Source organism: Lagenorhynchus albirostris, chromosome 1, assembly GCF_949774975.1.
Source record: "Lagenorhynchus albirostris chromosome 1, mLagAlb1.1, whole genome shotgun sequence".
Taxonomy (NCBI): domain Eukaryota; kingdom Metazoa; phylum Chordata; class Mammalia; order Artiodactyla; family Delphinidae; genus Lagenorhynchus; species Lagenorhynchus albirostris.
Genome location: NC_083095.1, coordinates 68,388,933 through 68,413,801, shown reverse-complemented (window position 1 = coordinate 68,413,801; position 24,869 = coordinate 68,388,933). Strand labels below are relative to the sequence as shown.

Below are 24,869 nucleotides of genomic sequence, written 5' to 3'. Positions count from 1 at the left end.
CACACACACACACAGGAATACTAGTCAACCATAAAAAAGAATGAAATTTTGCCCTTTGTGATGACACAAATGGACACAGAAGGTATTATGCTAAGTGAAATAAGTCAGACAGATAAACAAATATCATATCATTTCACTTATATGTGGAATCTAAAAAGCTGAACAAGCAAAACAAAACAGAAACAGAGTCATAGATACAGAGAACAAACTGGTGGTTGCCAAAGGGTGGGAGGGACAGATGAAACAGGTGAAGGGGATTAAGAGGTAAAAACTTGCCACTATAAAATAAATAAGTCACAGGAATGAAAAGTACACATAGAGAATATAGTCAATGATGTAACAACTTTGTATGCTGATGGATGGTAACTGGTCTTATTGTGGTGATCATTTCATAACGTATAAAGGTATGAAATCAGTATGTTGTACACCTAACACTAATATACTATTGTATGTTAGTTATAACTCAATAAAAAATTAAAATAATAATAAAAAGAGGAAACTGAAAAAAAATGTAGAATCAATTTATTTTATACAATACACCCTTAAACATGAAGAGGTTGTTCATGTAAAATAATAATTTACCATGTATGATTTTGCCCATACAAGCCTGAATTTATGACCTTAATGCTATGAATGAGATGTCATCATAGCTAGCATAGACTGCTTAAAATGTGCAAAGCACTGTTTGTCCTATAGACATTATTAACCTGCATGATAATATTATTAAAAGATCACCAGCAGAAACTAACACACCATTGTAAAGCAATTATACTCCAATAAAGATGTTAAAAAAGAAGTCACTATGATGCATAGACACTTATTATCCCCATTTTACAGAAAAGGCAATTGAGATAATAAGTAAATTGCCCAAGGTTACTCAGAAAGCATGTAGCAAAAACAGTAGTCAAGCCAGGCCAAGTGAGAGCCAGTGTTAATTAAAAACCTTTGGCTTTGGAAAGGGAAAAAGAAAACTCTTATAATAACCCTACTATAAAGCACTTTAAAAGGTAAAACATTAAGTTCATTAATTCTATGAGTTTTCAACTCCACATGTATCATTTAATCAACTTACACTGGCATCTGATCCACAGTAACATGAAAATGTCAAACTATTTCATCAAGAAAATTATCTTCCCATCGTAACACTGCTGGGCCCTTTTCAAAACACTCACTCAAGACATTTTTCTTTTGATTGTTTCAACAACCACCCCTGTAGTAGGAACAAGAGAAACTGTTATCCCTGTTAGATAAGACATTGTAAAAATGTGGGGACTCAGGATTCAGAAGTTAGGAGACTATCAGGGATCCCAATGCTGTTCAAGTTTACATCTCCAGTGCTTAGAACAGTGGTTGGCGTATAGTTAAGTACTGGGTGTACGTCTGGAAAGACCATAACCTGGGTCTTCTACTCGGAAGCCAGATTTCTCTTTCCACTCTGTCATGCTGTCACTCCTCTCACGGAACACAACGCACAACGTGGAGCGAGGTGCATTGGAATTGTGATTAATTCATGTTCACGGCAAGAAACTCATTCAAAACACATTACGTTTACCGGAATAAATTATTTTTATCAATAATATGGATCATCAAAACAGTACCAAAGCCTTCTAAAAGTGAGGCAAATAGAGTAAAGCTGAAGCATCAAATTAATAGCCGCTGTCACTTCCTTTAGAAGGTATTTTTGAGGGATTGAGTATTTCTCTCCTACATGGATGCTCCAAGGATGCAATGACGTACTGTTCTGAAAGTACTCAACGTAACAGCCTTGTTCTATAAAGATCTGGTCATTTCAAATAGGGCTAATTCAAAATGACAAAATAAAATCTGCACTCAAAGAGTCCTCCAATTCTCACATGACCCTGGCTCTCCAACCACAGTTTTCGTAAAAGAATTAAGAAAAGTAAAAAGAAAATAATAAACATCTGTCTTACCCCAAAACAGAGATAACCGTTATTAGGATTTTTATTCATTTGTTTATATTTTGTCTTAGCTGAAAAAGGAAAAAGAAGAACAAGTGTGAGGACAAAGGAGAGGTAGGAACAAATTTTAAAATCCATACCATAAAGTCCTATACACCTGCTCTTTGGGCCTCAAATTTGGCTCTAACTTTTAGGGCAGTCATCACAAGTTTGAAAAATGTTAATTTCACACTTCACACTATCAGTGAGATTAGAAGCCTAGGAACAGCTCCAGAGACGAATAACTATTCTCAGAACTAAAGTTTAACAGGAAATTCTTCTGTAGGTTCCTTACAAAGGCGGCTGTACATCATAATGAACAATGTATTGGGCCTCACCCTAGACCTGAGATTCATAGGATCATGCGGACTAACCAACCTAGAAATCGCTTAATGGCATCACGACAAGTAATTCTACGTTTCACTAATGCAATGCCTTTTGGCGCACAGCTGTTTAACATAACTTGATTCAGGAATGTACTTTCAAAGATCTGGGAGAATGGATGGACTCCGTGTCCTTCAAGCAATTCCCCTTGAAGCCCATCTCTCTCACCTCAGATACTACTAAGGAGCAAGTATCAGTATAATGCCTGGAGCACAGTTTTTCTTTGTTGCTAGTTGAACAAAGGAACACATATCCTGACTGACAATAAAACTAAAATGTAAGGAGCCATACAGAGCTGAGCACTTAAATGCAAGGCATCCCCCCTTAGAAAGTACTGTCACAACACCCAGATTCTCTCCAAAACTCATTCTGAAGACTTTCCAGAACTTTAATTAAAAATAAATATTAATATTTAGGTTCAAAATAATCTGGGGAAAAGAGGATGAAGGGATAATGACTGGGGAACAAGAAATTAATTATTAATAAAACAAAACTGGCTATATTTTGTAATTATTGAAGTTAGGTTATAGGTATATGGAGCCCATAATTAAAAAGTGAAAATAAAAATCTAGTAAAGTATCCAAAGAAAGCCTAACATTGTACAGTACTAGTCTTAATGTACTCTTTAAGATAAACTATTTGTGATGATACCAAGAAACCTAAATATGCATCTACATTTTATATTAATTATATATGCTTTTAACAAATACATATATTTTACATGTACAAATACACATGCATATATATAATCGCTTCTTTAAAATCAATTATAAGCTTGGAAACATAATAAGTTTAGATTTAGAAAAGTTTATAGGTACCTGTCTTTATGGCAATAATTAATTAACAGGATCAGTCTCTAGTCCGGGCTCCTCGTACTTTCAAATAATAAAACTTATCCATTTAGAAAAGAATATTTTCTTTGTATTTTCTATAACAGACATCTAGCGCATTCAAAAGTATTATCAAATGATTAAGACACAAGCTAAAGGGATGAGGGGCAACTGTTTTTTCAGGTTTATTAATCTGCCTGGAAATGTTCAAGATGTTCTATAGATATAGTCTGGCAGCTAAGTACATGAACTTTGGAGCCTAGATGCCTAAAGTTAAATCCCAACTCTGTCACTGCCTATGTAATACTGGATAATTCTTCCAGTGACCCAGTTTCCTCACTTGTAAAATGAGGGTAAAAGTTGTTATCTACCTCTGGGGTAAATGAGTTAGACGAGGTAGGCCCTTTAAGAGTGGTAGAGTAATGGCTGACAAATGTTAGCTGTACTAGGGATAATACTCACAATAATAATAATAATTGCTAATATTATCTTAAGTGACCTATCAGAAGTTGATTCCTACTGATGTTTATGCCAATGGTCCCTTACTGAGCAGGTTCTGATAGAGCTTAAATGCTCAGGGCTGTATGCTGAGTTCAAATAAGTTAAATCACAACTGATTCTTATTTCATGGATTCAAAGGCCAAGGTGAAATTAATAAAACCTAAAAGTAATTTGATATTATTTCCAGTTAAAAGAGGTGGTACAAAATAGCATCCAATTCCTGACTGTTCCTAGTATAAAAAATCAGTGGCCTCAACAAGACTTAAGATTTTTAATTGGAAATCAGTTTGGACAAAAGGCCAATAAATCAGTAATTTGTGGAGAACACATGGTACTTTTTCTGAAGACAGTTTACTTGTACTCTGGGACTGCCAGATGACTGATGTCACCTCTAAAGCTGATTTTCATATGCACAGCACACTGACTGTGTGAGATGAACCCCATCAAGATGAAAGAGCACACCTTCAAGGGAGTCAGAGAGAAAATTCTTGGAGGAGAAAGGCAGGAAGGTCACACTACACCATCAAGAGTGTTGTAACTTGGCCTAATTCATGAAATTTAACAAGTTTCTCTCCAGGAAATCTTAGTCTTCCATATCCCTGCACCACAAGGAATTGGGGGGAAGAGGGGGGTAGGGTCACTAATCCAAAAATAAACAGGAAGAAAGTTCTTTTCAATATCAAGAGCTCGACTCTTAAAATGCTGGATAAAAGATACACTTGATGACTTTAAACAACTGTTTTCCAGTGGAGAAAATTTTCACTGTGAAAAAGCCAAGTTGAGATAACTCCTGTTCTCACCAGCTTTTTCGTTCTTTGTAAAATCTTGCCAGGAAAGGTGGGGACCATCCTTGTATAAGTAGCCTAGAAGCAGGATAGTTTTAAACAGAATCACGGGTACAAAATCACTACTGTTCCACCTGTTATGAATGACTGATGAGGGTGTCATCTTCCCTGGCTTGGCACCAAGGGCTGGGAGAAGCCCTCCCCAGGAGTGACTGCTGAAGTTACACAAACCTCTGGCTGACAGCACGCAACTCTTTGCCCAAATAGAGTGGTTATGTACTTGGGTGATCACAGATTCCTCATCCAAGGACTGGATGTTATGTTAAAAAGCAACAGGGCTGCAGAAAATCAAATATGATATCCACCCAGTAGTGTTTGTGACTCAGGAGAAAATCAACTCAGACATTTAAGAATGTCCGAGAAGTCTTAAAACTGCATGAGAACGTAAATTATGAAGGAAAAAAAAAAGATACTAACAGCAGGACAGAAAATTTAAAACATATGAGGTGTAAATCTGGATTGTCAAGAGCTAAAATTATGAACAGAAAATAAAAAGAATTAAGAAAAGACTTTAAAAAATACCCCCCAAATAAGATAAGACTTTAAAAAATATCCCCCCAAATAAGAAACACAAACATATACACATACAGATGGACAGATATAGATATATAATTTAACATCTGCCATCTAGTATACAATAAGTATTAAAAGTATGAGTAAAAATGATTTTCAAAAATAAGCATAACTTTGGGCTTGCCTGGTGGCGCAGTGGTTGAGAGTCCGTCTGCCCATGCCGGGGACACGGGTTCGTGCCCCGGTCCCGGAAGATCCCACATGCCGCGGAGCGGCCGGGCCTGTGAGCCATGGCCCCTGAGCCTGCGCTTCCGGAGCCTGTGCTCCGCAACGGGAGCGGCCACGGCAGTGAGAGGCCCGCGTACCGCAAGAAAAAAAGAAAAAGCATAACTTTATATCATTTAAAAAGCTAAAATCTGACTTAAGAAATGTAAAACACAGTAATTGTGACATAAAAAGTAAAGAAATTAAAGTAACTAAGGTTAAGAATTGGCAGGAAACAAAGAAAAGGTAAATGTTTTTAAATTGTAATCCTACTGACACATCAAAGCAGCCAAACTAGTGACTATTAACTATTAAAAAAGTTCCTTGCTTGAGGCCACTCTGTTGAATGTTCCCTGTTCCCTGTCAGCCCATCCGAGCTTCTCAAGTTCACTCCACAAGCCAGTGGGAAGCAAAAAAACAAAAAAACAAAAAAACAAAAAAAAAAAGCAAAGGGACTTCCAGCTAACATTGGTTGAATTTGGGTTATTTTCTGATTCACCCCCCCACTCCCGCAAAGACATTATTCTTTCCTCTCCATCACTGTCTCTCCTACCACTATATTTTATATGTCAGACTTTTTATTATTTCCATAATTATGTTCTTAAAATCTACAGGTAAATTAGGCTGAGATTTGACAAGTAAAACACTGAAGTGCCTTTCATAATATTTCAACAAGGTATCCACTAACAACCACAAAAGACTCCTTCTGTTCCAAAGACTCAATTCAATTCAACAAATATTTATTCAGGCCCAATCATAAAACATTTTCAGGAAAGCTTTCGCTGGCTTCAAATTCTTGGCCCAGTTAGATGAGAGGAATACCAGTTCCTCAGATGACACTCAAATCCCAGAATTTTGTGTTTGCTTGTTTCCTCAAATAACAGCCCAACTTTCTCTGGAAGTACATCTTATCTCCCAAAATATTTCTAATTCACTTTTTAAAAAACCAATGATTCGAATAATAATTACGGATCAAAAGTAGAAATCAGGACTTCCTAGAAAGCAAATAGACCAGATATAACTAAAGACAAATTTGCATACAGACTGATCACACAGTTCTGCTTCTAGAAACTTAACCAGTAAATAATGGGACAAATCTTTATTTCAAATCATTCAGTGCCAGGCACTATTCTAGATCCCTGGGATGTAACGAAGGAGAAACAGGCAAAGATGGCTGCCTGTATGGTATTTACACTCTCGTGTGATTTACTCAATCTTATTCAATTTACTCAATAAAGACGTTCCTGAACCTTTGTGTGTAAATCAAAGTTTTATCAATCAAAACATATTTTAAATTATCAGAGACAGCTCTACAGTATTGAATAAATAATGCAATTGCTTCTTTTGCAAAAGAAAAGACTTTTGGAAAAAAACGGACATGTAAAGATGACACTCATACTTAGGTCTTTAAGGACCTCTTCTTTGCATTTCAGGTATCTAAAGAACATTACAGAGAACTGTAAGAGCAAGCTAGGATGAAATTTTAATCTTTAAGAAATTATCCTATGGAAATTTTATAGGAATGTGTATTTTTCAAACTGCTTTTTAAAAGATCAAAGTGAATTTGGATATACAGAGAAAATATCAGGCCAGTTGTTACAAAAGAAAACAGGAAAAAGGAAAGTGTTCTTTTTTCAAATTTTATTATTTGTTCACTGTGAATTTGCTAGATATATTCCATATGTAGTCTACCCAATGATGGATTAAGTGTTGGCTATTAAAAATAAGTTTATTCTGCATCTTGCTGCTTGCTCCACTTGATTTTTCTCTCTAAAAGCAGAGCAAAACCCCCAAAACCCTATGCATTTGAACTTTTCAAATTGAAGAAAGCAAAGAATCACTATAATTCTAAAATAAAAACTATAATCTAAATATTAATCTCAGGAATATTAACAGACAATATTAATCTTAGGAATTTTAACAGATAAGTTCAAATATAAATGTTATATATGTAAGTGGGAAAATTTCTGCCATGGCATATGCATAAAGATGCTTAAAAAAAAAAAACTAAAACCCAAAATTGAAAGAATCCTAAATATCCAAGAGTAGGAGACAAGTTAAACATATTGTGATAAATCCATATACCAATTCTATTCAGATATTAGAAAGTGGTGCCCTGAGTGTTCTTTTATTTACAGGGGAAAATACCAAGTTAGGAGAATCATCTTATGAGTTGTGACTAGATGGTCAGGCAAGGCCCTGAGAGAGGGCCAACATTCAATCACATACTTAATATCTCTAAGAATAATGTAGCCTTAAGAGCCTTAAGAAAAAAATATGAAAATGCAGTTATTCCGTTAGGTTCAAAGCTCTTTAGTGTAGACAGAAAAGGGATTCATTTATCTTAGGACTTAAAGTGATTCAAAATCCAATCAAATGATCAATCTGGATAGGAATTTGAGACTTTTCAGCACTCAGAAGTAATACATAAATTGAATCCAGGGATGGGATACATGATTACCCCCATTCTTGAAGTAATGGAATCACAGACAGAAACAGGATTCCATGGAACTGACCTATACTTCCAGCAAGAATCCAATCTCCATCCCAGCTAAAAGCACTGGTGTTTACGCAACCTTAACCAAGCCAAGAAGACAACTGCAGAATTTATATGGGGAGGGAACTCCACAAACTGTGTGGAATCACATAATTATTTCACAGGTAGAAAAACATCTTTCAAAAATGGGAATAGTTGAAATTAAATATAGAAAAGTTCGAGAGTCAAAACCATCATATTAATACTTTTGTGCATATTATATAAATATAATTAAGCAATTAATTTTGGCTTATGTATATGGCAATGGAACATTTAAGAACTTAAATTTTACCATATTTGCATATTTATAAGTTTCATTTATAAAATGTATAAGAATTACTAAAGAAGATATAAAGGTTTATCAAGCAGGTGATTGCAGTATTTAAAGAAAACAGAATATATTAAATTTAGAAATGCATTTTGAAATGTTTGAAAGTATTTAAATAATTACATTTGCAAAGGATACTAATTCTTCAAACGTCCTTAAATGTGATTGCTAAAATCTACTAGACTTAAAAAATTAAACTATTTATAAGCTGCACTAGAAAGATTAAGACTAACATCTGAATCTGTAACTTTAATACCCTGAATATTAAATTCTAAAACCAAAGTAAATATCTGAATAGCCTTTCTTCACACAAAAATTAACCCCAAGGGCACTGAACATTTTATATTTAAAATCTGACACAGAAAGACAGTATCGAATGAAAAGAGAAAAAGAACTATATGCAAGTTATGATGAGCATATTCATTTATAGAATGAATAGAGCTCCCTTTTTGGGATATATCTGAATTTCTCGCCTTTTCTCAAGCGGATGTGGTATATTAGTTTCCTATTACTTCTGTAATAAACTACCACAAACTCAGCAGCTTTAAAAAACACAAATTTATTCTCTCACACTTCTGTACATCGAAGTACAAAATCAGTTTCACTGAGTTAAAGTCAAGGTATGGTTCCTTCTGGAAGCTCTAGGGGAGAATCATCTTTCCTGCCTTTTTCAGCTTCTAGCTTCAGCTGTATTGGTTCATGACCCCTTTCTTGAATCACCTCCAGTTACTGCTGTCACATCTCCTCCTACTACTATCATCTGACTCCTCCTGTTTCCCCCTCATAGTGATCCCAGCATTCCTTGGCTCTTGGCCCATTTCTTCCATCTTCAAAGTCAGCAAAAGGGGATCCAGTCCCTCTCATACTTGTAATCTCTCCTGCTTTTCGGTCTCACCTGTCTGACCTAACCTGGAACATTCACCACTTTTAAGGGCTCATATGATGGGACTGGGCCAACCCAGTGAATCCAGGATACTCTCCTCAACTCACAATTCTTAACTTAATCACATCTGCGAAGTCCCTTTTGCCATACCCTTTGCAGGTTCCAGGGATTAAGATGTGGACACCTTTGAGGGTCACTATTCAGCCTATTGTATGTGGTAATTTTATAATTTTCAAAGTAAAAGAAAAAAAATTATTTAATTCAAGTATAAAATTATAATATTCCATGTGAGGAAAATTCTAAACAGAAATGATTATACAAAATCAAGTTCCTTTTCAAGTGGTTTTAGACCCCACTGACTTGCATTATTTTCAACACTATAATTTCTGAATTTAAAATTCTTAATATTACTTCAACAGTATATTCATCAATAGAAATCAAGCACAGAAGAACAGGTATAACTCATATATTTGCTTCTTCCAGGCTATGCCTGTGAACATCTTAAGAAAATATGAGCTACAGCCTACACATTGTTATTGTGGGACAATATAATTTCCAAAGAAATTATCTCTCTTATTGGCCTTATTTTTCTTTAAATATAAGACAAGTTTTCTAAGTAATTAAGGATATTTGTGTGTAATTTCTCTCCTTTTTGGCTAACCGCATTATATTTTCTGCAGACCAGAGAATACAGTAAAGTACACCTTGAAACTATGACAATGTTATCCCTCTGCATGTAAGTCAGTGTACTCTACCTTTGTGATGGTTGCCAAGGGTGCTGGAGCTTCAAGGCAGGCCTTTCTATTTACTTACTTGAATTAATAAGGGTAGTATGAACTACCAGAATAAGTACAATTATTTGCTGCTTGAAACAAAAAACATACATAAGTATGACAATATCTTGATTTACATTGATTGGTTGGAAAAAATAGAGCTCAAATTACTTTAGATACTATATTCAAAGTCAGATCTAATTAACTGGTTTATGAAATCAATTCTAAATGTTGACTGTCTTCATCTTTAAGTTATACATTAATTTTTGGTCAAAGCGGATAATATTCTAATCACAGTAAGGTTTTCATTTTGTTTTTAGCTTAAGATTCCATTTAGAAAAATTACTCAATGTGACATGGTTAATATAAATAATCTGGTGACTCCACGAAATAAATTCTAAGTGTAAGTTTTGCTTTTATATTTAAATATACAAGGACATTTGGCCAAAAGGCAATAAAATGTCTGTCCTAAGTAAGATTTTTCTTTGTTTTTTTTGTTGTTTGTTTTTAACTTAAAACTCCACAGTTCTTTATCAGTAAACATACAATGTAAAAGAATTCTTGGAGGGCTTCCCTGGTGGCGCAGTGGTTGAGAGTCCACCTGCCAATGCAGGGGACATGGGTTTGTGCCCTGGTCTGGGAAGGTCCCACATGCCGCTGAGCGGCTGGGCCCGTGAGCCATGGCCGCTGAGCCTGCGCGTCCGGAGCCTGTGCTCCGCAACAGGAAAGGCCACAACAGTGAGAGGCCCGCGTACCGCAAAAAAAAAAGAATTCTTGGAAAACAGACACGACTGGGACTATCCCAGACAAGTGGGCATCTGGTCACTGTATTTAACTCTACTAATTAGTCCATCCTCACTCTATGTTCACTTTTGCTCCCTATTCTTCCCAAAGAATTGAATAAAAGCAAAGATCATGCAATATCTAGTCTTTCATTCTTTGCAAATCTATGCAAGCTACAGGATTTATTTAAACACTCTAAAAATCTACATCCCAGGTGACAAGAGCTCATGCCACATGAATAGATGGAATTAGCATGTGTCAAAGGGAAGGGCACAGAACGCTGCTGTCTGGAGAGCACTCTAAAGCTACGCAATTTTTTCTCAGCACTGATCGTTGGTAGAGGAGAGCCAGGCATGAGTGATCCACCTCACCACTACTCGAGCAACAACTGATGCCATGCCCTCCTAGTTCAAGACAGGTTATCTGAAGATAAGGCTTACAAGAACAGTAAGTACTCCACTAGGAGACATCTAGTAAATTCAGATTTCTAGTACAGCTGGACAGCTCTGCTCCCTTTCTGTCAGCCAAGAGACTATCAGTGAGTCATATCAAAAGATAATTCCCAGGGGCTTCCCTGGTGGCACAGTGGTTGAGAGTCCGCCTGCCGATGCAGGGGACGCGGGTTTGTGCCCAGGTCCGGGAAGATCCCACATGCCACGGAGCGGCTGGGCCCGTGAGCCATGGCCGCTGAGCCTGCGCGTCCCGAGCCTGTGCTCCGCAACAGGAGAGGCCACGACGATGAGAGGCCCGCATACCGCGAAAAAAAAAAAAAAAAGATAATTCTCTATGTAACCTGTCCATTGTACTAAAGCTCCGAAGTTCCAAATATATCAGAAAGAGGCAATATTTCAGGTACCTTTCTAATCTATTAGGGCTGAGTACCTACTTTACTATAGGCTTCCCAATGGTCATTCAGGGCAGGAACCCTTGGGATATAACTGAGTTATGATAATACTTTAAATCAAATCATGTCTACCTATATATACAACTATGTTTTTGTAAAAACAGTACAATTAGTCTACATGGTAAGTGTTGGCCTTAGCCCTGTACACAGACAATGCAAAGGAACACAAGACAATTCACAATCCAGATTGGTGAGCACTACTAAAGTGGAAAGAAAAATTCCACATGGCTTGTAATTGATTATGCACAAGTGAGACTAAGTTTACCTTAGGGTGGGGACTAATTTATAATTGACCAAAAATAAGCAAACAAATACATAAAATTTATAAAAATAGGAAACATATTTGAAAAGCATAATCCTAAGCATATGCATACAGGCAATCCAAATACTTCTCAAATGAAAAGCAACCACTGACAGGCACTTTTCTTAAGACCCTAAATTACTTTCTCCAAATCTGCTCAGAATCTATATACTATTCAAGAAGAAATGATTCACTGATGTTCACGGGTACCTAAAATTCTTTACATACACTAGTCTTGAGCCACACTAATCAACAGATGTTCTTAACATAATCACTTCTTCCAAAACACCTCTGTGTCCATATTTCCTTGGAAGGAAGGGTTGTGAACCAACCCAGGAAATTTAATCACATAAGGTAATTAACTTCTCTGGATAAATAACAGTGGTGTCTGGAAATTTAAAGATGGGTGACGACTGGCTGAAGGCAAATACCAAACCAGATCCTGCCACACAGATATTTATTTTAATAAAACCCAACATATTAACAAGTAGATACATTACAGTTCATATGACTCCTCAAGGGTGATGCATGTCTCTAAAATACTTTAGGCAATCACATATCTCTAATGGCCCTAATATCCCCAATGAGAGTCCATATTTAATGTCCCTTATGCTAATTATCAATAGCTGGGGTAGGTATCTTGCCACAGATGAAAGAAGCCGTGCAGTGGTAGCCTCCAAAGTGGTTAGAATTCCAGCTGACCGCTAACTGGGATGTGAACCCGGCATAAGGGAAGTCTTCCAGATTAAGGAATACTTTAAGCTAACAGAAATAATATCACACTGTCAAAGCTGAAGTGTTTTTAAATAAATTTCACCCAACATAAGGGAGTTTAACATTTCCCCTCCCCCTCAATTTGATAATTCCAAACTCTGTATATAGACCTATGGCCCTCCCAGCCCTCCTTGTTCTTAGGGTTACCTACAATGAAGGGAAGAAAGAATTGGATGGTTTTGCTTTTTACTTAGCAGCTATGTGATCTGGGGTGAACGACTTAACCTCTCTGACCCTTATTTAACTCCCGCATCCTTAAAATGGAGAGAAAATGACTATCACAAAGGGCTACTGGGAAAATCAGACGCGACAAACGCAAAGAAGCCAAGACACAGACAGGCACACAGAGTCACTGACAGGAAGGTGTTGCCCTGTAGGCTCCCCTTTGCAGGTCACTGTTACCATGAGGCCCGAGAACCTTGTAGAGCAGGGTCCAAGGCTCCCAGGACAAGCTCCTCCTGAAACTCTCACAGTCAAATCCTTGTGGGGTTGCTCTTTGAACCTCTCGCCTGTGGCACTCTGAAAACCTCCCAACTCTGTTTGTAAAAAGCCACTTCCATACCTCTCCCGATTGCTATGCAGGCTTTACTTGGTGGGACCATTCCTGCTAATTCAATCCATAAGAGGTCAGAGCTTTGCTGTTATTCTCCTTCACTGCCCGAAGGTGCCACTAGTCTCAAAATCCCACCGGCCTCGCCCACGGTAGCCTACTCAAGTCTACTCAGCCACCATGGATTCAAAGCCATCACCAAAGCTTAACTGCCACCCCTCTTGTCCCCACTATTCCCCTCAACTCTTTTCTGCTTTTAACAATGGTGAAAGCCACAGCTGCTTGTGGCTCATATTCTCATTATCACATTCATACTTTTCATTCATTTCATAACATATATGTGAAAAAAATGGCTGTGGACAGGGAGAGAGGCATTCAGAAATTTTTGAAATTGTGACTAAATTCAACAAATTCCTCATCAATTAGTGGCCTAGTCAGAATAAAATCCAGTGAAGCAGTAAAGGGTACATAACTTTTTTTCTTTTCAGTAAAATAAGTTGGACAAAATTTGTGCATGATTGCATATTTAAAAATCTAATCTTCATATTTGCCAACACTGCTTAGCTGCTGTATCAACTGTCTAGCTTTAGCCAAATAAACCTTTTTGCAACTTTGGAAGAAACTTCTATATAGGAAATTATAAATTTGGACCAGCATAATTGTGTCTCAATATGTGAGATTTTTATCCCAACTCTCACCTTTATAACTATATAAATTGTATGATATTCCATAATGGCCACAGTGGTCATGAAATTAAAGGCTTTATTTATTTAATTATCTATTTTCTGTGAGACTAGAAAGACAGAATAAGAAACAGCATAATGTGGGTTTCTCTGCTGCCAAGCAACGTCAAGCAGTGCTGTCATTATCGATTTTTAATGGTACAAAAATATTTGTTTGACAGTATCAGAGGAATTCCTGGGAGAAATTTCACATATTCTTGTAGAAAATATGAAAAGAATTTTTAATATCTGTGAGCAAAATAACCATTTTCTCTGTATCTAAACGCTATCAGAAGAAAGAGAAAAATTGATGCATTATTTTTCTTGTTGTTCTAACATATTCCAACACCAAGGAAAGATTTAAGAAACTGAAATCTCATTTTCAAAACCTCTCTAGAATAATACTGGGGAAATTAAAAGATGAGCACTATCGTTAAAAACACCCTATATTTTCAACCTCTATTTTCACATTTGGGTTTAGAGCTTTCAGATGAACCAAGGTGACTATCAGCGGTCAGAGGTCAAAAGCATTAGCTATCCTCAACACACAGAAACACCACAAACAAATATAAAAATAAAACAAAGAATTCTCATGTTATGATCAACTCCAATGGAACTGCATTTTATTCACTTCTAATCCAATCTGAGTCCAGGCTTTGCTATCTTGATTATACTACTAGTTTCTCACTACAGTTTGAGAGCTTATTCAATGATTCCAATCTAATATAAACACACACACACCACACAACACACAGACACACACACACAGGTTTCATGTAATTATCCATTCCATTTTTCTTCTTTAAAAGATGGATGAATAATTACTGATTGTTGTTGTCTTAAAGGAGCATGGACTCCCATGAGTGGTAAGTGGTAGTTAGTGAAAAGACCTGGAAAAAGACTTGTGATTGGCTTAGCCAAACTGTTGTCTCAATCGTTTCCCAGTAAAATCGCCTCTCATCCCAATATAACACTTCTGCGTGTGCACAACCACCACGTTATATTAGATGTTCATCAGATGCAACAGTTTAACAAATAAGCTCTATATGCTAGCATCGCAGCAAAATGTGATCTCCGTAAGTCATTTCCAAGTGCCTTCCTCCTCACATCAAGGGTCAATCTACAAAGGAACTTTTGATTTCAGTCCTGAGGACCATGTTTGAGAACCATTATGTTGCCAAATGTTGCACAATTACCTATTTTATGTCCCTTTTTTTTTATCAACTGAAATATCATTGGAATGCCACTTGAAACTGAAAAGCAATTAAATCAACTTCTTGTCAAAAATAATAAAATGCAATAAAAAGATGCTTTAGTTCATCAACATATGTGTTTTTCATTTAGCAATAATCAAATTACTCCTTGAGGAATTCTGAGGTTGAATTTCAGAGGCAGTATCAAAATGCAGCTACTCCTAAGATTTGCTCTATTATACAGGGCAGAAAAAAAGAGTTACCTTGACCATACAGCTATATTGCTTTTTAATACAATTTTAATTTTATATTGAGATAAGAATGAGATAATAGAATATACATTTCTTTGTTAACAAAACAGTATGCTAATTCATAAAGCCTCGCACATCAATATTCCTATTTATTATTCACCTATCTACCAGGCAGTATATTTAATCCTTTACACATATTATCTTTATTCTTCAAAGTAATCTTAGATAAGTGACAACCATACATTCATAGGATTATAAATTTGTTTGTATTGACTAGTAAGGTCATTAAAAGTCATTTATGGGGAAGGTGGTAAGGAGGTGCAAGAGGGAGGGGATAAAGGGATATATGTCTACATATAGCCGACTGACTTTGTTATACAGCAGAAACCAACACAACATTGTAAAGCAATTATACTCCAATAAAGATGTTAAAAAAAAAGTCATTTATGCAAAAATAGTGAAGACCTACATACAATCATCTTGTCAAAAAAAAAGCGTAATAATAATTGGCAAAATAAAGTTTTAAATCTCCCTTAATAATTATGACAGGGGTCCGGTGATACAGAGCAATGCAGTCATGAAGTATGGGACAAATTTTCAGACTTCGTTAATAGTTTTCCAGCTCCACTCCCTACTTTCAACCTCCACTCTCACATATACACACACTATAGTTGCTGCAGAAAATTCCTTCAAATTTATCTTAATCCTGAATCTAAAGGTCTAAAGTAATTCACATATTTGTCCAATTCTTCCCAGCCCTAAGTCTGGAAGGCTTACTCAAATGGTATTTCCTTGGGAAAACTGTTAAACAGTATACACCGATAAGAAAAGGTTTTTAGTTCTGTGTATTGATAGAAAAATCATAAAGCAGAGTTTCTTTTGGATTATGAGATATATAACAAGGCCCCACATTTTGCAGCCTACAATGCAAAATATAAAACAATACTTCAGCATCTGGAGGCTATGAATAATTAGGCTTTCGAAATTATGCTTCAAAACACAGATATTTAGATAATATACTACAGATGTATGTATATATTAGATATATATTACATAGGCATTACTTGTATATCAAAATATAATCCTATTATTAACTAATCTTGAAAACAAAATTTTAGATATACAGTATTAAAGCATTATATTATTTTAAGAATCGCTTAATGAACTGACACATTCTATACTTCATCATTAAATCAGAAATCAATAAACATATAATGGTGACAAATACAAAATATAAATAAAATAATATACCTAAGACCCAAACACCTATTAGCTTAAAAGGATTTTGTTAGTCCACATATGCTAGCCTCATCAAGCAGCTAGCTATTTACTTCCAGTTTCCTCAATCTGTGTAGAAGCAGAATAGCTAAAATTAACAATAAAAATTAAAGTGACACTACAAGTGTTAGAAAAACAATTTACAATTAAGAAAGTAAAACAGGGGCTTCCCTGGTGGCTCAGTGGTTGAGAATCTGCCTGCTAATGCAGGGGACATGGGTTCGAGCCCTTGTCTGGGAAGATCCCACATGCCGCGGAGCAACTAGGCCCGTGAGCCACAACTACTGAGCCTGTGCGTCTGGAGCCTGTGCTCTGCAACAAGAGAGGCCGCGATAGTGAGAGGCCCGCGCACCGCGATGAAGAGTGGCCCCCGCTTGCCACAACTAGAGAAAGCCCTCGCACAGAAACGAAGACCCAACACAGCAAAAATAAATAAATTAATAAACTCCTACCCCCAACATCTTCTTTAAAAAAAAAAAAGAAAGCAAAACAACTATAAGCAGAGCACAGTTGCTCTCAAACCAAGGCACTAAACTTTGTTATTCCTTTAGTGAGCTATTGTCTATAAAATCTCACTCCTTAGTTTCTTTGGTCAGATAAACGACTATGCAAAGTGAAACTATGCCAGGAGTCTTATAGATGCTATTACTCCATTTAAGTAAATTCAAAAGGGAAATATGGGGCTTCCCTGGTGGCGCAGTGGTTGAGAGTCTGCCTGCCAATGCAGAGGACATGGGTTCGTGCCCCGGTCCGGGAAGATCCCACATGCCGCGGAGCGGCTAGGCCCGTGAGCCATGGCCACTGAGCCTGCGCGTCCAGAGCCTGTGCTCTGCAACGGGAAAGGCCACAACAGTGAGAGGCCCGCGTACCAGGAAAAAAAAAAAAAGGGAAATATGAGTCATTTTTCTAATAAGGTAACAGGCAAAATGAATGGATAGTCATATTAATTGCATCCCACATCCCCAAATTAATACTGCTTGTTTTAAAAACGTGTGTGTGTGTGTGTGTGTGTGTGTGTGTGTGTGTATGTAGACACATAGATGATGTACTATGAAACTAAAGTAATTCTTCCTTTGGAATACTGTTCCTTATTTGAAAACAATTCCTTCTTAGTCTATATATTCAAGGTTCTTTTGATAGTAGAAAGTAACAATGTTTCAAAGTGAAGTCAACTACTGTTATTATTTTTTTACCCTCCAGAAAATAATAATCATGTATACTAACTAACATGATACATGTCTTTACATACAACCAGCCTTCAAGGTTACACGCTTGCAAAATAAAGAAATAAGCATAATATAAATAAAACCTTAAGCCAGTATTTAAAAAAAGAAGGAATTAGTTCTATCTCTACATTCATAAATTGTTATATACAGAAATGGAACACTAGATTTTTCATCTAAACTATTTTTAAAAATAACTGAATCACTTTTCTATATACATGAAACTAACAATATTGGAAATCAACTATACTACAATATAAAATTAAACTTAAAAAATAATTTAAAAAATCTTTTAAATTCTTTAGCTATATAATTCAGTACATATTTGGGGTACATTTATCTTAAACTAAGAATATTTTTGATCAATTGCCATCAAAAGTTTTCGAGTACGATCATATGTCTGCCACTTTTCAAACCTATATAACTAAAAAGAAAATTATACTCTGAATTCTAAATGATAACAATAATCACTTAAAGATTGCTTCTGAGGGACAGGACTTCTCTTATTTAGCTCTATACACCTCAAGCACTCATCCCACAGAAAATGTCCCATGGATGTTGCTGATATAAACTGAACTGTCAGCTAATACTTCCAAAGATTTAAGCTAGTCTGATCTCTATTAGTATTTAGGAAACTCTCAGACATATCATATGAAAACCCTCTTAACACGCTGTAACACAGTGAATGTGGAGGGCTCAGAAAATCTGGAGAATTCTGCTGTGAGTTCAACATGACTCCGTTCTACATAGTAAATTATAAATGACTTCAAACTCCCAGCACTCTCCTAAAACATCCATTTCCTTCCCTCTCTCCCTTCCTCTCTCTCTTTTTCTCTCCTGTCATCCTTCCTCAGAGTTAGTATCTTGAAAAAGTACTTCAAGAGAACCTGAAATGAGGAACAAAGGACCTCCTCCTACTTCCTTAACTACACACTGACCCCTCCTCCATTTCTACTGTCACAAAACAAAGTGATCTCTGCTATCCTGTGATGGATACTCAGCCCTCTTAATCTTGTTGGGGCCATAATTGTATCTCAAGACAGATGACAGAAGACAGATAAATAGATGAAAATTTTCCTATTTAGACCCACAATCCAGTAAATACTTACTTACAGTATCCTGTACATAAATAACTGTCAAATCCACATCTCTAAATCTAACTCTCCCTTTGCCAAAACCTTAAAAAAAAAGTGTAAGTGAGATCTTTATTCTGGCTATCCCAAGTAGTCAAATGTTTCCAACTCTTCAGGACAGAACTGCTAGAGTAAATATAGAAGGAAGGGGTTCCCCCTATATCTCAGTCACCAGGGCTGATGATTTTCCTTTTCCAGTATTTCTCCAGGTCTCTCCCCAAGAGCTTTGGCTCAGGACTCCATTAGCTCATGAACTCCAATTTTCCTTCTGCCATAAAATTCTTGGCATTCTACAACATATTCCATGCAGCAAATCCATCTTTCAGATGTCCTTGGTTTGATATCTCTATGTGGACGATTACAGAGACTCCTAGTAAACTGAGTTCATCTTAGTTGCAAGGCCTTTTCACAGTTTTACTTTCTCTAAATATCCTAGCCACTACCCTCAGGTCCACTGTGTTCCACAGGTGCTTGCTGCCTCTCTCCTCTGCACGCATATCACCCCCTCCATATAACATCCCTCTTGGTAGCTACTGAGATAAGAATTCGCTCTCTAATCAATTTCCAGTCGTAAACCTCTTGAACCATACATGTTTCTCCCCATCCTAAACTCCATCAAGGTGTGTGTATATGTATGTGCGTGTGTGTGTTTTAAAGCTGGTCAAAAACAGTCTGTCTATATTAACTTAATATTACCTGTAACTCTATCACTCGCTTTCAATTAAAATTCTATACAATTACATTAGCTTTTTAAAGAAATTTTAATTTACCTTGCTTATATGCTTATTCAGTATTGTCCTTTAATTAACTGGATTGCACCCCAGTTAATTGTTGTAAAACTGTTGTAGACTACAACTGCCATTAAGGGAAGGCTTTCAGTGAAAACTGTTGTAGACTACAACTGCCATTAAGGGAAGGCTTTCAGTGCCTAGGAGAATACTCCTTTTCACCTGCAACAGACACTCCACGATACTGATGATAAGTCATATGATATGACTTGTAGCAGAATTAGACAAAATTTGTCTAATTTTTGTGGAAGTTGCAAAAATTTAAGAGTAACATGCATTACAAAATGTCACTACGTTCAATAAACAAAAATTCCTGGCACTCGCTGTTACCTTAGTCTGGCCTCCAGAACTTTCACAACTTTTAGATTAGTGATTTTTTCCCTGGGGCTTTTCCTAATATTCCTGGGCTCAGTGCCACAATTTGCAACAGGCAGGTTTAGCAAATTCTGTTCCAAATAGTTTAGAGAAAGCTTTCATGATTATTCAAGTGATCTTCATAAGGTAAGTACTAGTCAGTCCTCCAGGGGTTGAAATTCAGCACCTTTAGAGACCTCTGTCTCCACCCCTAAACACCTGCTGTTTATACTAAGAAGACTGGCGCCATGGCCCCCTTTCCTTTATACTCTTATCACCCCCTTCCATGCAACATCCCTCTGGATGGCTACAGACACAACCTGAAATTCAGAATTCCACTATAAACATTGGTGGGCGGGCTAGGTCTCCTCTTCGGGTGGCCTGGTCCAGGATAATGGCCCTTTTTCAACCCTGCCTTTGGTGGCCGCTGTCCAGAGTCCCACAGCCTCAAACTTAAGGGCACAGCCAGCCTCGGGTGCTCCTGGACAGTACCCCTACCATCTACATATCTGTGTCCCAGCTTCAACGCTCTACTATCAGTATCCTGGGAATCAAAATCAAGAAGACTGCAACTTTCAGATTTATCGTTGAAACATTTGCTCCTATGTTCACATAAGGTTGGGAATAAAAGACCACAAGGAAGTGGGTAGTCGTGGTCTGGTCAGTTGTTTTCACAGCTGGCCGAGTCAATCATTCTCTCTTCAAAGCTTATTTGACAGGTGAGAAATTCCTCCTCTCCAGATCATTCCAGGAACTCCTCAGCATCAATCTGAGCTGGGAGAGGGGCCTGAAGGGGAGGGGAGGGGTGCTGAAATCGTGCTGAGCGTGTCCCCGGGGGAACTCTAGTGCAGGAAGGAGGATTCCGGCGCCAGGAATGTGCTGGTCCAGGGTGCAGAAGGAAGAGAGGGGAGAGCCGGGAAGTCTTAAGGGGAAGGGAGAGGCGCGACCCGAAAAGAGCAAGATACCTGGGAATGTCCTGAAAGGGATGGGAATGGGTGAGGAGGATGCAGACCCTAGAGATATCGGGAATATAAGAGGATGGGGCAAGGGGAGAACTGGACAACAGGGAGCGCAGTGCCTCGGATGCGGGCGTCCAACCTCGGCGGGTGCCAGACCCTTCCAGCGCGCCGGCGAGGCTGGCTCCCGGCCGAGGCCCCGGAGCCGGAAAGTTGGCGCGGCGAGGGGGCGGCCGGGCTGGCAGCGCCCCCTGAGCGGCTGGGAGGCGCCGGGCTCGGAGCCGCGCGGCGCCTTACCTTCTGGTCGACGATGGAGCAAGCCATCTCGCGGACGTGCGCCAGGCTGTAGTCCCCGGACGAGTCCTGCAGCAGCAGCACCGGCTCGCGGCTCAGACTGATCTGCAGATGGAACGAGATGCCCCCGGCCGGGGCCGCGACGGGAGCCAGGAACGGCGCGGGCCCCGGCCCCGACCCCGGGACCAGCGCGGCCGCCGCCGCCGCCGCCACGGGCAGCAGCGGGCTGGGCGGCCGCAGGACCGGAGGGGCGCTCATCGCTCCGCCGGGCGCGCCGAGGGCCGCGGGTCCGGACAGCTGAAAAGTTTTGCTGCCGCCGAGCCGGGAGCTTCTTTCTTCAAGAGTCGAGGCGGAAAATAAAAACTTTCCGGAAAAGTCCCCGCGCGGGGGGAGGGCGAGGGGATGAGGATCAGGAGGGGAGGGGGTGGAGGGAAAATGGCCGAGGCGGGAGGATTGCGCCGCCGGGAGCGCGGGCGGCGCGCGGGGGAGGCGCCGCCGCGCGGAGGAGCAGCAGCCGCGGCGCGCGCGGAGGGACGGGGCGGCGGGTCAGCGAGGCCAGGGCGCCGGGCGGGGGCGGGGAAGGGGGCGCGAGGGGCGGGGAAGGGGAGCTGGGGGCGGGCACTGCGGAGCCACCACCCGGCAGGCACCGGAGCCGCAAGAGCCGCGGCCGTGCGGCCGCAGTGGCCGCAGGATTCCCGGTCGCCGCCCCCTCCGCCCGAGGTTCCTGGGGCCTAAGCCTCCCGAGGCCGGATCAGGACCGAGCGGCAGGGCCCGGGGCCGCCTCCGCGGGCGTGGTCCGACCCTCCCCTCCCGGACTCCGCTCTCCGCTGGCCCGGCTTCCCGACTGCCGACGGAGGGGACGGGGCGCACCTCCTGCAACCCGCTGCCCCGGACCGCGAGCTTCACGGTCCCCACAGTCCCCGCCACCTCTTCCAAATGTCCGAGGACTACGCACTTCTACCAGTGAGGTGACCTGTGCTGGACCCAAGAATGCCCAGCCCTGCGGTTCTCCGTGGGTCTTACCTTCGGAGTGTCGAGGGAGGATGAAAATAGAGGGTCCTTGGAAACCCACGTACATCCCGGCTCCTTTTAGGAGCCCTTGGGTTTGTTGCCAAACAGGGTAGGAAGCCAATCCACGGAAATGTATTTAAACCTGTCTCTACCTTTTTTGACTCTGACACACCCTGATCCCCAATCCCACACGCTCCACCGCAGCTACCAAGGCACCAGACCAAACACAAGTCACTGAAATCAGGATTTTGAAAGGGAAGGCATTGTCTACATAAAGAAAGGAGGAAGGTCTGGTGTGGCCTCTTTCCCTTTACCTTATTCTTTGTGTCTGACGTTTCTACTTCGGGAGCCTCAGAAACCGTTTTCTTTCCTTTGCCATCACTCTAAAGTCTGCTTTTTAGGAGTGATGCTCTCAGCCGCCACCGCCATCACTAGCGCCACCGTCAAAGTTGGACACCATCTGCTTTAGTTTTGATAGCTGTTTCTTGTTGTTGCCTTTGTTGTTGTAGTTTTGGCGGGGGTGGGGAGATGGGGGGTGTGGTGTTTGGAGATGAACTCTAATCTTCTCCTCCCACCTGGGCGTGCTTCACACACTGCGCAGGGTGTGTAACTGTGCAGGTAGGTGCACAGGGCCTCGATCTGCTGCCTGTCACCATCTTGGAATGCGTAATAATTTTTTTTTTTTCATTTTGCAGTGGGCCAGGTAAATTATGTAGCCCACTTCTGCACTTACCTAGTCCTTCCCCTTATACAGCACAAGCGCGCACACACACACACACTCACACACACACACACACACAGGCAAACGAATATGCATATTTTGCACTCAGTTGCATTTTTTGTTTGTTTATAATATTTGTTTATTTATGTCTTGACCTCTGTATCTGACCCAGGACATGACATTGCAAGGTGATTTTCTCTTTGAGCCTTGTTCCCAGGGTCAGTAATGGAGTCTTGAATGTCCCCAAAAACATTGTGTCATTCACTGCTCTAGAGACCTGATTTTCTCCCTGGATTTGATGGTCTGAGAAGGTCTACATGTGTGTTGGCAGTTTCCGTCCTAACTTACTTAAAAAGTGATTCGCTTCATCCATGGTAAAGTGTAATTTCCTTAATGTACCAGATTCAGCTAAGCTAGGAGAATAGTGGAATTATTCTTAATGCAATGAATGCCCTTTGGAATTCTCTGAGGGTTTTTTTTTTAAATGTCAGAAAATGTATTTCATTTTCTTTTAAAGTTGGAATAAGTCAATTTTCCCACAATTTCCTATCACGAGAAAAAAAAGTTTGCTGGTCAGTTTACAAGGGGCTTACAAAAAGCTTGAGATTCAGGAGAAATGAAGACATTCCTGTTCTGTAGATACAGCAATGATCTATTCAGGCCTTCTTTGTGCCAGGCACTACTGGCACCAGGTGTGCAGTTGCGAGGACAGACAAGGTTCCTACCATAACAGATCATATTAAAATGAAAAAAAGGAAAACAATAAATAAGATTATTTCTGATAATCATAATTGCAGTGAATAACAATAATACAATAGTAATGAGTGACTCGTGGAGGGGGATGGTGGAAAAAGCACAACTTTGAACTAAAGATGAGAGAAGTTTTGAACTAAAGATGAGAGAAGTTTTCACTGACTTTATATTTGAGCCAAAACATGGATGACAGAAAAGGGCCAGCCTTAAGAAGATCTGGGGGAATTACACTCTAGGCATAGGAAACAGCTAGTGCAAAGAACTAACATAGGAATGTACTTGGCATTTTCAAGGCACAGGAACAGAGGGGCAAGTGCCTGAGATGAGGTCGGAGAGCTGGTAGAAGCCAGATCACAAAGGGTCTTGAAAGACCCTTGAAAGACCCTTTTATTCTATTCTCAGTGCACTGTCCAACCACTTGAAGATTTTAAAGTGGGGAGTGATACGATTTAATTAGCATTTCTTAAAAATCACTCTCTGCCTCTGTGTGTAAGAGAAAAGAGTCAAAGCAGAGACACCAGGTAGGATATTAGCTGTGGTTCAGTCTAGAGACATTTATGGCTTGGACGACTCTGGTCGTAGTAGAGATACTAAAAAATGTAAAGATGCAGGATCTAATTTGGAGGCAGAAATGAAGGTCTTGTTGATGAATCAGAGGTTTATGGGGAGTGAGAGAACAGGAGAGTTGTGAAAGGCTCCTAAATTTCTGAGCAATTAGCCAAATGGTAGTGCTGATGCCTGAGACCGAGAAGACAAGGAGGAAGCAAGTTTGGGGAGAAATAAGATTTCTGCTTTGACCATGTTGAGTTTGAGATGCCTCTAGACATTCAACTTAGAAATAACAGCTATAGTTGAATATTTGAGCCCAGAGTTCAGGAAAGAGAGGAGGATCAGAAATACATTTGGAAATAAGTAATGCAAAGATGTTTCAAACTGAGATTAGATGGGATCGCTAGAGAGGAAGGGCTTAAGGCAGTCATCAGTTATATGAGACAGGAACTTAGATGTCCTGTATAGGAAGAAAGTAAGCTGTGGGACAATAACTGCTGCTTATACTCTGATTTC

At 39.5% G+C, this 24,869-nt stretch overlaps 1 protein-coding gene across 2 annotated transcripts in view; it reads right to left on the bottom strand.

Moving 5' to 3' along the window:
* PRKD1 (protein kinase D1) overlaps window positions 1-21,688 on the bottom strand; it is a 334,418-nt gene extending 312,730 nt beyond the window's left edge. Inside the window, exon 1 of one of the 2 annotated variants that reach the window (XM_060144227.1) lies at window positions 21,323-21,688. In XM_060144227.1, coding sequence (XP_060000210.1) covers window positions 21,323-21,577 — 255 coding nt within the window. In that variant the 5' untranslated portion in view covers window positions 21,578-21,688. The remainder of the gene's footprint in view (window positions 1-21,322) is intronic. The other variant, XM_060144221.1, reaches the window with a different exon arrangement.
* Window positions 21,689-24,869: the final 3,181 nt, after the last annotated feature.